Consider the following 14,347-nt stretch of genomic DNA (forward strand, 5'->3'; position numbering starts at 1 on the left):
ATAATTCCTAACTGCAGTTTCTGAATCATTTGAAAGAAGGTTTGTTTCAGTTTATTTCTATATATTTGATCAATCAACCTGTTGTTTTTGTCACTTTCAGATTTTTATTGTTTTTTAAATATGTTTATTTCTGTGGGAACATTTTAAGTCAGTTCTGCACCTTTTTTGTGTTGGATCGGTATCGATACTAGATATTGGTATCGGTATCGTAAGTGGAGAAAGTGGATCGGTGCATTTGTAGTTAAAACAAAATTTTTTCTCATAACGAGAAAATTCTTGTTTTACATCTAATTACAATCAGAAACTTTATTATTTTACTTTTTTTTTCTTAGTAATGGCAGTTAAATGCTTCCGTACAAAATTCTGAAAACTTTTTCTTCCACTTCACAGATATGCAGAACTTTCTTTGTGTCGTTACATCACAGTAATGGACACAATCTGAAAATGTTCTCAGGGTATGAAGTCATTAATTAGGCCCTGTTCCCTCCCAACTGCTTTAAACTCTCAGACTTCAATCTCCATTGTAAACAACAACAACAACAGATAAATTGATTTGCATTAATGTGACCCGACCTCTCGGGTGCATTTTAATGAAAAGCTGCAGCATACAGTTAACTTCACGGCTCACATAAACATCTTACGCTCAGTGGCTGCCTTTTAATAAGTACACATGGCGCTTTTGAAGAAAAATATAAATACTTTTGTGTTTTACTCGAGTGGAAACACAATTTCTCTCTTTCTGAGTGAGAATGGCTTCAGCTACCTGCAGAGTAAAACCATGAGGCACTTTATTTCATTAAATAAGCAGAATGAATCAGACTGAGATTGTTACAAAATGTGGGTGAGAATATTTATATGCAGCACTGAAAAAATTAATCAAAACATGTATTTTCCTCCAAGTTTAATCTTTTTAAGTAGACAAAAATGTAATGCTCATTTGTTTAAAATGTTTCCATTGGGAACATGTTTAAACGTTGAATAGAAATTAAGGTGGATGATGAAAGCTTTTTGTTTTTAACATAAAAAATATGCAAGGAAAAGATTAAAAGTAAGTAAATTGTTTGATCAGTTACCAGTATTTACTTATCAGCTCTTACCTCACAGTTGTGAATCAATCAATAAAAATTACATTTCGTTAAGCGTGATCATCAAAATCATCAATACGTTTAAAGTATGTTGATCAATGTTCCAGTTTTTTTTAAATCAAAAGCAGCTATAACAGGTTGATCTAAAGCAGGGGTGTCAAACTCATTTTCATTTTGGGCCGCATCAAAAATTGGAATGTTCTTAAAGGGCCCGTTGTGCCAGAATATATTGATAAAACCAATTAAACTGTAGAAATATCAATAAATAGCTGTTCCTCTGGGATTTTGTGATTGTTTTAGTTTTCTTTTTCTTTTTGCAATCAAAACTACAGATTTTGTGGTGAACATTTAGAAAAGTTTGTAAGGAATTTTGACAATATTTGCGTTAATCTATGATGTTAAATGTGACTCTATCACTCGCCGTATAAGTTACAGATTCAGTGTTTTTGACCAGTTTTGAGAAGATTTGCAGTAAAATCAGAAAAAAAATTTGGAAATTTGTGTGTGAATTTTGCAGATTTGTGAAAAACTGAATGGACTTATTGATGTGATTTGGAGACCAAAGGGCCACATAAAAAGCTACGGCGGGCCATATTTGGCCCCCGGGCCTTGAGTTTGACACCTGTGATCTAAAGGAACTCAGTGTTTCGGCTGTTTTGCAGTTTTGTTTGTTTTTTGGAAGTTTGTTCCAGATTTATGGTGCATAGAAGCTGGATGCTGCTTCTCCACGTTTGGAAGAGCTGAGAGGTCTGTAAGGTTGCCATGACAACAGCAGATCTTTAATTTAAACTAATTTACTCTAAGATAAAAAAAAAAAAACTCGTTTACAAACGAAAGCATTCAGATCTGTGAAGACACTGCAGCAGTAAACTTTAGAAACTTGAGTTTCTCCCAGTATTTAATCCTGGAAATGTGTTTTTTCAGGTGACAGAAGGCTGAATTTGTAGCTGTTTTTATGTGAATCTGAAGGTTCAGCTCTGACCTGTGATCAGCAGTTTTTAGCTGTAATAATTGAAGAACTGATTTTTATACTAACTGCATGTAAATCCTCTTTTAAGTTTCTTTTGTTATCAAGAATATCTGATGAAACAAATAGTAATTCCTATTTTTCCTTAGGTTTTAGTCACAAAGGGCTGCACTTCCTGTTTGTTTATTTTGTTTTTTCCACATTTGTGTGAGGATAATCTGTAGACCTAAAGAGATTTGAGCCACGTTACAGTTTCTGTGGCTCGGCTGGTTGTTGGGACCAGTTTTAAAGAAGCAGCCTTCAGGCCTGTGCAGCGCTCGGAGCAGAGTGTGGAAAGGCCAGAGCACCTTGACTGAATCTGTGCTCTTCGCCTCAGATGTTCTCTGTTTTGTTGGCTGCGGTTGTGCTTTTTCCCAGGAGAGTGTGTGTGTGTGTGTGTGTGTGTGCCTTTCCCCAGGATGCTGAGAACAAAACATGAAAGACAAAGCTGACCTGCAGACGCGCAGCCCGAGCGTTCGCTCCGTGGGACGGAGAAACCGGCGTGCAGATTGAGACTACGGCAGACTGTCTCTGCTAAACGCTCGTGTTGCACGGAGGAATTCATTGAAACTTTATTAGACTAGTACATCAAAAACGCCGTAGTGCTATCTCATCTCTGAAGGGAATAAAATTGAGTTGTGATTCATGAACAGCAGGGGGAAAAAAATCCAGCCTGAACTCTCTGCTGGATGCTGATGCGGGCTTTGTGAAGGGTTTGTTTGGCAGCTTCTTTAAGATGGCCACTCTGCAACTTTTACCATTTATGGAGCTCAGCTGCTGACAGTGACTCAAAGGTGACCTATTTTGCTACCTTGAACAGGTTAGGATACATCTATGGTCAACACAAAACATGTTCATTAAAGATTTTCTACAAAAACATTCTTAGATAATTAGATTTTGGTATTTTGAGCTCCTTTCTGCCACTTTAAATTGAAGTAGGCTTCTAGCCACTCCCCCAAACTCAACATTTACACTCGCATGTGAAAATGGCTGAAAACTGATGCGCAATTACGCAACTGTACATGTTTGAAAAGCAGAAGTGGAGCCTTCAGCACAACCAACAAGAAACTCAGAAATGCTCATGTTTTTTCTAGAATATTTCTGAGATTAATCTGAAAATTTCTGAGTTTTTTTTTTTTCCAGAAATTTACTGCTCCTTTTTGTTTTCTGACTTTGTTGTCACTGATATGCTGCCGTATAAATCTGATGCTGAGAACTAAATCCTTATCTAGTTGATTTTTGAATAACAGCTGTTGGTGACAAAACATGGACAAACTGCTAGATGTAAAGGAGCCAGCGCAGATGTTGGAGATCATGGACTGTCCTGGAGTTGTGATTTTGTCCCCATATGTGGACGTGTCCTGGTTGGACAGCTCACACACTTTGGCCTTTAATCTCCTGCTGGAGCTCGCAGCGCCGCGTCCCTCTGTGCATGTACAGTTTGTGAAGCAGCTGCCTTGCATCTGTGAAGGTGAATAATTCATGCGTCTCGGGACCCAGAACGGTTGAGAGAGCCGCTCCTTTAGCCGAGCCGACGGCCCGAAGAGACGGATGAAGGCCGGAGTCAGAGATCAGCCGCGGCCCTCCAGCAGAAGGCTCGGGGGTAAAGACCGACCCGCTCTCATTATGCTAAACAACTGTTTTTCCACGAGTGAGGAAAGGAAGAAACACACACAACCAGCAGAGAGTTTTCTGTCTTTTCAACATTTGTGGGACTTTGTGAGACACAAAACTTTCTGTAAATGTTAAAATATGTTTCCACAGACAGAGAAACAAACACACCTGCATGTGTTTCCTTTGAAATACGTCAAATAGATGTAGAATAAAACAATAAAATAATTTAAATTGGTGTATTCTGAATTACTAAAAGTTACATAATGACTGGTGAAGTACACCAATGTATTAGGGCCATTTTAAAAAAGGAGTGAATTTTCACAAAAAGTATCAGAAATTTTTAGATTAATCTCAGAAATTTTGTAGAAATTTCTGGGGTTTTTTTCCAGAAAATTATTTTTATTTCTGACCCAGAAAACTCAAGTCAGAAATTTTGAGATTTATCTTAAAAATCCCCCCCCCCCCCAAAAAAAAAGTTTATTCTCAGGAATTTTCTAGAGAAAAAACAGAAAATTCTGAGCTTGAAAAGTAAAAAAATTGCTATAAAATTTAAAATTTAATCTCAGAAATTTTCCTGAAAAATAAATGGAAAATTTTTTAGTTTAAAGACACACAAAAAAAATAAAATAAAATATCTGACAAATTTTTAACTTTTGGAATTAAGAAATGTCCAAGTTTTTTCTAGGAAATTTCTGAGATTAGCCTAATAATTTTTTTTTATTTATTAATTTTTTATTGGAAATTTACTTTTTAAAGTGTACACCAGTAGACTGCCCACGCAGGACCGACGGTGGGCAGTCTACAACCTGCGTCCTGCATGTGGTAGTTCTGTCCCTGCTGGTGGTAACGTCATTTGATCCAGGTGTGTTAAACCAGGAAGAGAACCACAGCATGCAGGTGTCGGCCCTGCAGGACCGACTTTGGGCATCGCTGATCTGCACCGTCATACGTCGTCAGATAGACCTGGTGTATGACTCGGTCAAATAGTTTTTAAGTTCGTTGCCTTATTGTTGCCTCATCAAATATGCAGCGAACTTCACAAACTGTCTGTTTGTCTGAGGTTTACTCTTCCTGAGTTGCACCTCGCTGTAGGATGCACAGGTGCAGCAGCATCATTTACCCAAAGCCTTCTGGATTTCTGTCCCAATGCAGAAACACAGAATGGTGTGTGACGACACAAACACTTATCTGCAGGCAGTGGCGCAACTATACATTATTCAGGTGGATGCGAAAACATAGATCCCCCCGGGAAGGAACGTCAGGGTGAAGGAGCGACGCTCACTCGCCCCCCGAGGCGACGATACGTGAAGGGTAAAACTCGCTACATTTACCTCGTTACGTGCGCGAGGTGAAGGAGCGTAAGGCGCGCGATGAAGTCTATGCAGTGGCGCAACTACACATTATTCAGGTGGATGCGAAAACATAGATCGGGGATTTGGCGCCCCCTCTGGTGCTGCGCCCCTATGCGTTGCATACCCTGCATACCCACTTTTTGCGCCACTGTCTSCAGGRTATRAACTGAAAACCAAAGCATCTCGTGTTATTTGTCCGGTTTGTTTCACAGTTCAGGTTGTTTAACATCCTCTCAATTCTGGGAGGATGAATCTTTCAGAGAAAATTAAACATTTCCCGCTGACCAACAGAGGTTGTCCTCTTTAGCAGGTTTGCTGCCACCGACTCTAAATTCGGTCGGGTTTTGCCCATAAATCAGTTTATTTCTTTCAGGAATGTTTTTATTATGTTTCCTCAGGTTGGCGTCGCACGTCGGGTCACTTTCATCCCTTCAGATTTTGAGCCGGTCTGGCTGAAGGTCCTGGTTCCTCCTAGAGTCGGGTCCTACTGGGTCAGAAAGGTTAATAGATTATTACTGGTCCTTCTTGTTCCAGTTGAGAGGAACAAATTTTCTTGTTCCCTTCAATGAATCATCAAGCAGCAGCGTGTCACATCCACAGAAGTCTAAATGCTTTAGAAAAGCTTTTCTTCTTTAAGACAAAACCTGACAACTGAATAAAAACGGAAAATCAGGTCATTTTTATGTATTTTTGTGACTTTTTCCACCTGAGATTTTACTCTTTGACTCTCAAACTGCCGATAATATGCTGCCGTAACATACTTTAATCATAATTACAGCCTAATGTTGGTGAATTGGAGGGAAAACATGGAGATGACTTAATTCTGCCTCGTAGCTAAATGTTAATGACAACATTTAACATTTATAGGCAAATGTTAATGGTTGTTTTTAGCAAGCTAACTGGGCCGTTGTAACCAGTTTAATTATTCTGCAACAGGCTTCAGACACATGAAATGATCCCCAATCAGTTTCTGGAAGCGCTAATTTAGATTTAAAAGTGAGCGTAACATTAACATGGCCTCTGGTCTAAATTACGAAGGCGCCGTAGAATCAGGTTTTGATCCCGGTGTGATGTTTATGCGCCGCTTCTGCTTCTCCAGATTCCCCTCTTAATCATGTTTTCTGGTGAGATTACACAGAAATCCTTTTAATCCCAGGTAGTCAGACTCACCACAAATCTAATTATTCTGGTAAATATCACCTCATGTCTTCACAAAATCCAACTAGAAACAAACATTCAGGGTTTCTTTCACTACTGCTTTAAAATTCCTCTCTGAATTCAGGGAAATAAAAATATCCCGTTTGGATAATCCCAGAAAAAAATATCATAATGTAAGATGTCTATTCTATGCAGCATATTTAGTCGAAATAATGAAATAAATGATTATAAATGCATATCAAAGGATGATAAACAAACATTCATAATATTATTTTACTCAGTTTAATGAATCACAGATGAAATCTAACTAAATATGTCAAAATAAAACCATTATTAAACTTTGCTGGATGGTAAACTGTCCCAGAAATTATTGCAATAAATTATAATATTAAGATCAATTCATTAAACTCAAATTTTGTAAAGAACAATTTAACTGGAGGATAACTTAAATCACCAAAATATAAAACATAAAAGACCCAAAACAGTAGATAAAATGGAAATAAAAAGCATGTAAATGAAATATATTATGAGGTCTGTAAACAAAACTGCCTTTAAAAAAATATTGATCAGCAGCATCGAAATTATTGAACTCATTTTAATTTATGATGCGATTAATTAACTGGTTCGACTGGCGTAGTTGAGACTTCGTATTATTTTCTGTCAGATCATTTTTTCTGCAAATCCCTGGAAATTTACTGGAAGGATGAAATATCAAAAATCAATCAATATTGGATTTTCATTGATGCTGGGAGAAGTAACAGTTTTACTGTTTGAGTTCATTTATTACAACAGTCAATGTAGATAGAAAAATAACAGAGTGCATTTTCACCAAAAACTATGAATAATAAAAAAACAAAACATGGAAATTTACAAACCTGAAAATGTGAAAATTTGCAAGGAAAAACTAGAAAATATTTTAGATTAATCTCAGAAATAAAAAGACAAATCTAAAAATTAACATTACTTTTTTTTTTTTTTTTGAGAAAATTTCTTAGTTTAATCTCAACATTTCTGAATTTTCTGTCAAAATTTTAATCTTGTTTTCTACTCAGTGACCCCAACACGCCCTCATAATTATTGCCGTTGATCCGTATCGTTGCCGTTTCTTTATCTTTTTTCTGGCTTGAGGTCAGGAAGGGTCACTTCCATAAAAAACAGTTTGAACACACTTTGATTTAAAAAGCCTGTTTTTTTAAAAATTGTTTTTAAAGGAGTGAGAAGTTCAGACGTATTAAGGAACTTTAAGGTTGGCGGCACCATATTTTACCCCCAGTGGGTTCACCAGTAAATGTAACAGCACCAGATTTTACTGACTAAGCAAGAAATAAAATGTTTCCTTCCTGTTTTCTTTCTTCATGCCAACTGCTCAGCTTATTGGACTTTAGAGTTCCTAGAGGACTTATGTTTGTTGTTGAAACAAACTTCTCTGCGTTTTTTCTTCATAGCCTCCATCTTTGTCTGATTCCCATCATGCATCTCTGCCTGTGAAATTCCCAGAATGCTCGGCGTCTCTTTGGGCCAGTCCTGGTTTTATGTTGCTGCTGCAGTCGGAGGCTGAAGCTGCGTTCACCGTACCTGCTGCTTCCTGCTGTTTATGGGTTTTCTGTCCTGCATGAAGTAACTTTGCCACTCGGGTTATAATCCCCTTTATTAGACTTTACATTCACATAAAAGCTACTTCCAAACCTACTCAGCGTGTCTCTTTAGATTCAGCTGACTTTGGTTATATTTTTCTTTTGAATCTCTTAATTTGATGCACCGTATTCACATTGCTCATGAGCACAAATCCCTGAAATTTCAGTTTCAAAATTAAAACATTTTCTAGAAAAAATCTGAAATTTTGAGATTAATCTCAGAAATGTTCTAGAAAAAACAAGGAAATTTCTGAGATTGAAAAGTTGAAACTTTGCTAGAATTTTTTTTTTAATTTTAAGATGATTTTCAGAAATTTTCTAAAATAAAAAAACTTGGATATTTCTGAGTGTCACATTTTTGACTCAAAAATGATCACAAAATTTTGTTTTTCTTTTTTAGAAAATATCTAGAAATTTAGTTCTTTTTTTAACTGTCTACAGTGGGCCTAACACATCATCGTAACAAACAGAAATTTAACTATACAACCAGACATTTTTGAAAAGCAGAAGTAGAGCCTCCTGCATAATACGTCCCTTTTAAATGCTAAAAAGCTAAATCAACAACAAAACTCTTCTCTTTTCCAGCAGCCATTGTACAGCTCATACAGCGGTAAAACCAGCTGACCAAATGTGCTGGAGTGCTGCTTTGGTTGCTTGGTAACAGGTTAGGCTCCACATGGGTTGCTAGGTAACGGGTAGTGCCTGCTAATTTGTGACGTTACATTCCGTCACAAATCAGCGGAATGTGATGCAAAATGTGTTTTCCAGACACATGTTGTCTAAAAACATAAAACTATTTTGTTTTTTTTAAAGTGCTTTGTCTGTTTTGAGAAGCGGTAAAAACCCAAATGGAAGAACAACGTGCAAAATGTGAATTTTGCATAACACGTCCCTTTTAAATGCTAAAAAGCTCAAATTAAAGCGCAACAATAAAAGTCAGGCCCCTTCCTGAGCCAGGTTGATGCCTGGCCGGAGGACAGGACCGCCACCGGCCGCCTCATCATAACTGTTCGCCGCTGAGCGAGTCCAGCAGTGACAGTGATGTCACAACGTGCAGTAAAACAAGCGTTCCTTTTCAGACGGAGCATCCTACCATCCGAAGTGATCCTGATTGGATGGCTGCAGAGATGTTGGCCTTTAACTGTCCCCAGCAGACGGGTTGAGCTCTGACAGCTACCAGCAGGCAGCCGAAGACACGCTGCTCCGATTACAGCAGCAACAACTTCTTCTTATTGGATTTAAACTAAAAATGATGAGCAAATAAATACATCTGAAACAAAAATGCAGTCATCTAAGCAGAGTTGGTTACATTTACCCAATTATGTTTACTTGAGTAACTTTTTGGGGAAAACAGTGTTTTTACTACGCTGTACTTTTTATTTCTACTTTTTACTTTTACTACAGTAAATATATGTTGAAGTACTGCTACTCTTCTTGAGTGCTATTTTTGGTTCTTTACCCACCTCTGCCTGTTTGAAAAGAAAACCCTCTGAAACATTAACGTAGTGTAAAAATATAGGTTAGCTACTGAGGGTACACTAAGTTTTCCTATAATTAATGCAACCTCTCCTGTAAGTAAATATGTCACTGCAACTGATCCTGTGTGTCTGTATTTGGGGTACCATGAAAGCACTGAAGCAGTGTAATTTTGGATGTTTTCTCCTGGCTCTGTGCTCGAACGCAGGCCAAGGACTGGTGGTGTTAGCCATGGATTATGACTTTTAATGGCAGCAGGTTTGGGAGCGTGGGAAAACAAACTCATGTAAGTTTAGCCCCCCAGCGCATCAGATGTGTTAGTGTCTTACATCAATCCTTGAGTTTCCCTGACCTGGAACATTTTGTCACTGCAGTGCTCAACAATTTTCCACTAAAATATACTTCTTTGGGGTCACATAGGTGGTGGATAAATTCACATTTTGCACATTTTTACGCTTCCATTTGGGTTTTCACTGCTTCAAAACAAAACAGAAAAATAGCTAAATTTATTAAGAAAACCCATCCAGCTGTTTTTTGGCAGTAAGTTAATGTTTTCTGGTGTCTGGAAAATGAGAGACCCCAGGGGCCTTCCCCACTGCCCAACCCCTGTGGATGCTATATTGTTACCTAGCAACCCCTGTGGAGGCTATGCCGTTACCTGGCGGCGGCATAGTGGAGGCTATGCTGCAGTGGTCCCCAAGCTACGGCCCACATTTGGTCCGGCCCCCTGAACAATACCAGAGAGCATTTCGATTTTTTTTCATATATTGTATTTTCCGGTTTAAATGTGGATTTTTCTTCAACCACCAGGGGGCTCTGTAGCAGGAAGTGTGTCCTGTAAACTGTGGGTGTTTTGTTTTGCATGGCGCATTGCTGCCATCTGTTGGACTTTTAGGGAACTGCTGGACTTTTATGTTATTTAATCAGTGCGGTTGTTTGCTAGCGGAAGAGCAGATGAACACACGTGTTTGTTATGAACGCCGCATTCCAGGTTTCCCTCAATGAAATATATACTAGTCAGTCCCAGTGACCGTTTCACTAACGGTTTTTGCCCATGTGCTTTCTGGATAAAAATGAATCGAGAAACCCCCCCCCCCCCAAACAGTTTCAACCTTCAACCCCCCCAGCCCCCATAGAAGGGAAAAGTTATGTGGCCCTCACAGGAAAAAGTTTGGGGACCACTGCTATACCGTTACCTAGCAACCCCAGTGGAATTCTGCTCGTTACCTAGCAACCCCAGTGGAATTCTGCCCGTTACCTGGCAACCCCAGTGGAATTCTGCCCGTTACCTAGCAACCCCAGTGGAATTCCACCCGTCACCTGTCAATCTAAGCTGAACTGCAGCATATTTGGATTTAAAGTAAAAACAGTGATTAAAGGAAAATGAAAGAGTGGGGACTATTTCCCAGGGTGCTTAGCGGCATGTTGTTGTGTCTTGTGTTGTTGTGAGGTGGATGTGTGTTACTTTGACACGCCTCTTGTATGTTTTAAGGCAAATAATTGTTTTAATGCATCCGTCAGTTAGCAATGGTTGAAGAAAATGTATTTTTCAAAATGCTTGAGTTGTGTTCCTGAGTGGAATATTTTATAAAATACCTAATGAGATATTTTGTTCATAATTTAAATTCTTCTGACTTAAAAGAAGCAGTTATTTTAACTTGGGAGAAAATGACTCAGAAATATGCCCATGTTCAACTACATGAAGCCAGTGTTGTTGCATATTGCCAAATAGTTATTTGATTTAAATTACAGTATTAAATTAAAATTACTCACAATTGAAGATTAATGAGCTATCAGAACTTAAAAACAATGATTAGACGTCTCTTGTTGAATTTACTTGGCGAACATTAATGTCTGTGTTAAAACCAAAGTAATTTTCTACTTGACTTTAATTTTATCTTCAAGGTAGCAGGTGAACTTTCATTTTCAATTTAAAGCAGCTTAAAATGCTTTACAGTGTAGTTTATTTATTGTGTTGTTTTAACATCTACAGAATGAATAAATAAAACATCTGATGCTTGTTTTTTGACCAAAAGCAGGATTTTAATTTAGAAACTACTTTTAAGTTAAGTTAACTTCTAACTTCATCAGAGTTGGAATCATTTATAATCTGTGGTGTTTTGATTTGTTTACATCAAATTTCTCTCAGATGTTTAGTAAAATTTTGCCTTTCTGGGTGCTAGCTTGGCTAGCTTAGCCTCGATTTGCTGCTGTAATGAGGTAATTTGGACGTCCAGCAGACCAGCGCTATAATCCTCCTGACCCGTCTTTAACCTCAATTACCGCAAAGAGTCGTTCAAATGCTTCAGAGTCATTACAAGCAGTTACTGAAGCAAAGATTTTCTCCCACCAGGAGCTTAAAAACATAAAATGTCTGACGAAATGTATAATGTTTAGGGGGAAAGAGTTATTCTGCCACAGCTGCTGAATAAATTCACCAGTTTCTGCTCATCCCTCTGGTGTTGCCCACCATGGCAACGTTGACCCTCTCCTGGTTTCTGCAGCCGTGGGTTGATGCTCTTCTCTTTGTCACGCTCTCATCCTCTTTCTTTCCTGCGTCTGTCGTCTCCAGTCCGGCTGTAATGAGTAAAGGTCGGCCTGTCTGCGCTCTTCACTTGCTGTCAGTGTCTATGTCTTTTACCGAGCTACTTATTAGCTTTGACCTTTAGGATGCATTAATGAGCAGGAAAGAGAAGAAAAGAGTCTGAGACAAAAAGCTTCTTCCATTGAAAAACTGTTGCTTCATGTTTTCAACATGTTAAAATGTTTTTATCCAAGAGGAAAAGATAAAACTGCTTTTATTTGTTTTTCATATTGACAAAAGTGATTGCTTTGCATCTCAGCAGTGATAAAAAAATATTTTCCAATGTGGATTTATTATGGAAAACAATCGAACCATGATCACAATTTGAAGTAAAAAGAGAAAAACCTTTAAAAATCAAGTACATTTCTAGATACACTGATCTTCATAATGTCAATAAGAAATGTGAATGAAGAGCCCACTGCCCACCAGATGTTGATTTCTGAACTCTTCCTGAGTTAAAACATTTTTATTGTTGTTTCTAAATTGTTTTCTTTGCTTTATCTGAGGTCTGAAAGCTCTGCATCTTTTACTACTTTTCTCATATTGGGGCAGTAACTAGTTACATTTACTTGGGTAATGTTTTTGGGGAAAATAAAAAAACTTTTAGGAGTATTTTTACTAGGCTCTACTTTTTACTTTTTACTTGAGTAATTTTATCTCTTGCTGGAGTAAAATTTCTGGATTTTCTGCCCACTGAATGTAACACAAACATGTTTTAACCAAAAATTCACCAGACACACATATGCAGTTTTTCTTAAAGATTCATTAGTTTTTTTATTTAAATAACTGATATCAAAAATTTTCTTTTGGCTGATTTTATTATTTTTATTACTTAACTGAATTATTGTCATTTTGGTCTTTAAAATCCCAAAAAATCAGTTTAACTTTATATTTTGGTCTGTCTAATTATCCATCCATTTTCTTGCACCCTTGTCCCTTAATGGGGTTGCTGGTGCCTCTCCAGCTTAGGTTTCAGGTGGGGTACACCATGGACAGGTCGCCAGTCCGTCTCCAGGCAACACAGAGACACACACACTCACACCTAGGGGCAATTTGGAGAGGCCAGTTAACCTAACAGTCGTGTTTTTGGACTGTGGGAGGAAACCGGAGTACCTGGAGAAAACCCACCATGCACAGGGAGAACATGGAGACTCCATGCAGAAAGACCGGGGCCGGGAATCGAACCCAGAACCTTCTTGCTGCAAGGCAACAGCTCCACCAACTGCACCACTGTGCAGCCCTCCATCTAATTATGTAATTTTTAAATACTAAATGACTGATCAGTTACTCAGTACTTGAGTAAACTTTTTATCAATTGCTTTTTTTTTATTGGATGAATTTTCCTTATCAACTATTTAATTTAATGTCAATACAATCATATTAATTTCATTATATATATTTTTATTTTTATTCTTTTTCTTCTTGTTTTGTCTGTTTATGGATCATAATTGTGTCTAAATAAAGAGGATTGATTGATTGATATTCAATAAATGAGTTTGTATTATCAATATTTTTATGCTAAAATACTTAAGTGATTCTCTTGAGATAAAAAAATAAAACATTTGGTGCTTTATTCCAACAAAAGTCACACCAGTGTATCCTTGTTTCACAGTTCCTTTAGTCTTAATGGGATTTCTACCAGCCCTCACTGTGAACACGGTGTGAACAAACCCCATACATAGCTGGTTGCCCTCTCCAGCTGTTGCTCCAGCTGCTGTCAGGATGCGCTGAGGCGCGTTTCCCTCCAGAGGCCCGACCGTGTTCTGCTAATCGCTGTGGAGAGGACAAATGTTGCAGCTCACTGGCTGCCATCGCATCAGCGTGGAAACGTGAATAGACACGATTCCCAGTTATCCTGAACCACATTGAGCTCAGTCCTGGTGGCTGGTGGATAAAATGTGGAGCTTTGTAAACAGCTTGGGTGGCTTCCCAGATTAAGAATACTGAGCGGAAGACGAGCGCAGCAAAACCTCGCCACAGTGCGCTGCAGATTTTAAAGTCTCTGAATTAAAAACTCAACAAATATCTTTACTTCATGATTGTGCCTGAAACTGGATGACAGAGTCTGAACTGAATCGTTGTTGTTGTGTAACTGGTGCAGGAGCTGGAGGCTGGTCTCCTCTGTGGTCAGATGAGCACCAGTGGTTGGAGGTGGATCTGCAGAGACGGACCCAGATCACCGCCGTGGCCACGCAGGGCCGCTACGGCAGCTCTGATTGGCTGACGACCTACCTGCTGATGTTCAGCGACACGGGACACAACTGGAGGCAGCACCGGCAGGAGGACAGCTTGGGGGTAAAGTTTGTAACGACTCACGAATGAGCTTTAGGGTCAGGATTCTGGGATTAAAGTCAGGATTCTGAGATTAAGGTCAGGATTCTGAGATTAAGATCAGGATTCTGAGATTAAAGTCAGGATTCTGAGATTAAAGTCAGGAT

At 38.5% G+C, this 14,347-nt stretch overlaps 1 protein-coding gene across 1 annotated transcript in view; it reads left to right on the top strand.

Moving 5' to 3' along the window:
* LOC103463227 (contactin-associated protein-like 4) overlaps positions 1–14,347 on the top strand; it is a 93,949-nt gene that overhangs the window by 12,908 nt on the left and 66,694 nt on the right. The window contains exon 3 of the mRNA XM_017304240.1: positions 14,011–14,204. Coding sequence (XP_017159729.1) covers positions 14,011–14,204 — 194 coding nt within the window. The remainder of the gene's footprint in view (positions 1–14,010; positions 14,205–14,347) is intronic.

The sequence above is a fragment of the Poecilia reticulata genome, linkage group LG4 (genome assembly GCF_000633615.1).
Source record: "Poecilia reticulata strain Guanapo linkage group LG4, Guppy_female_1.0+MT, whole genome shotgun sequence".
NCBI classification, from domain to species: Eukaryota; Metazoa; Chordata; class Actinopteri; order Cyprinodontiformes; family Poeciliidae; genus Poecilia; species Poecilia reticulata.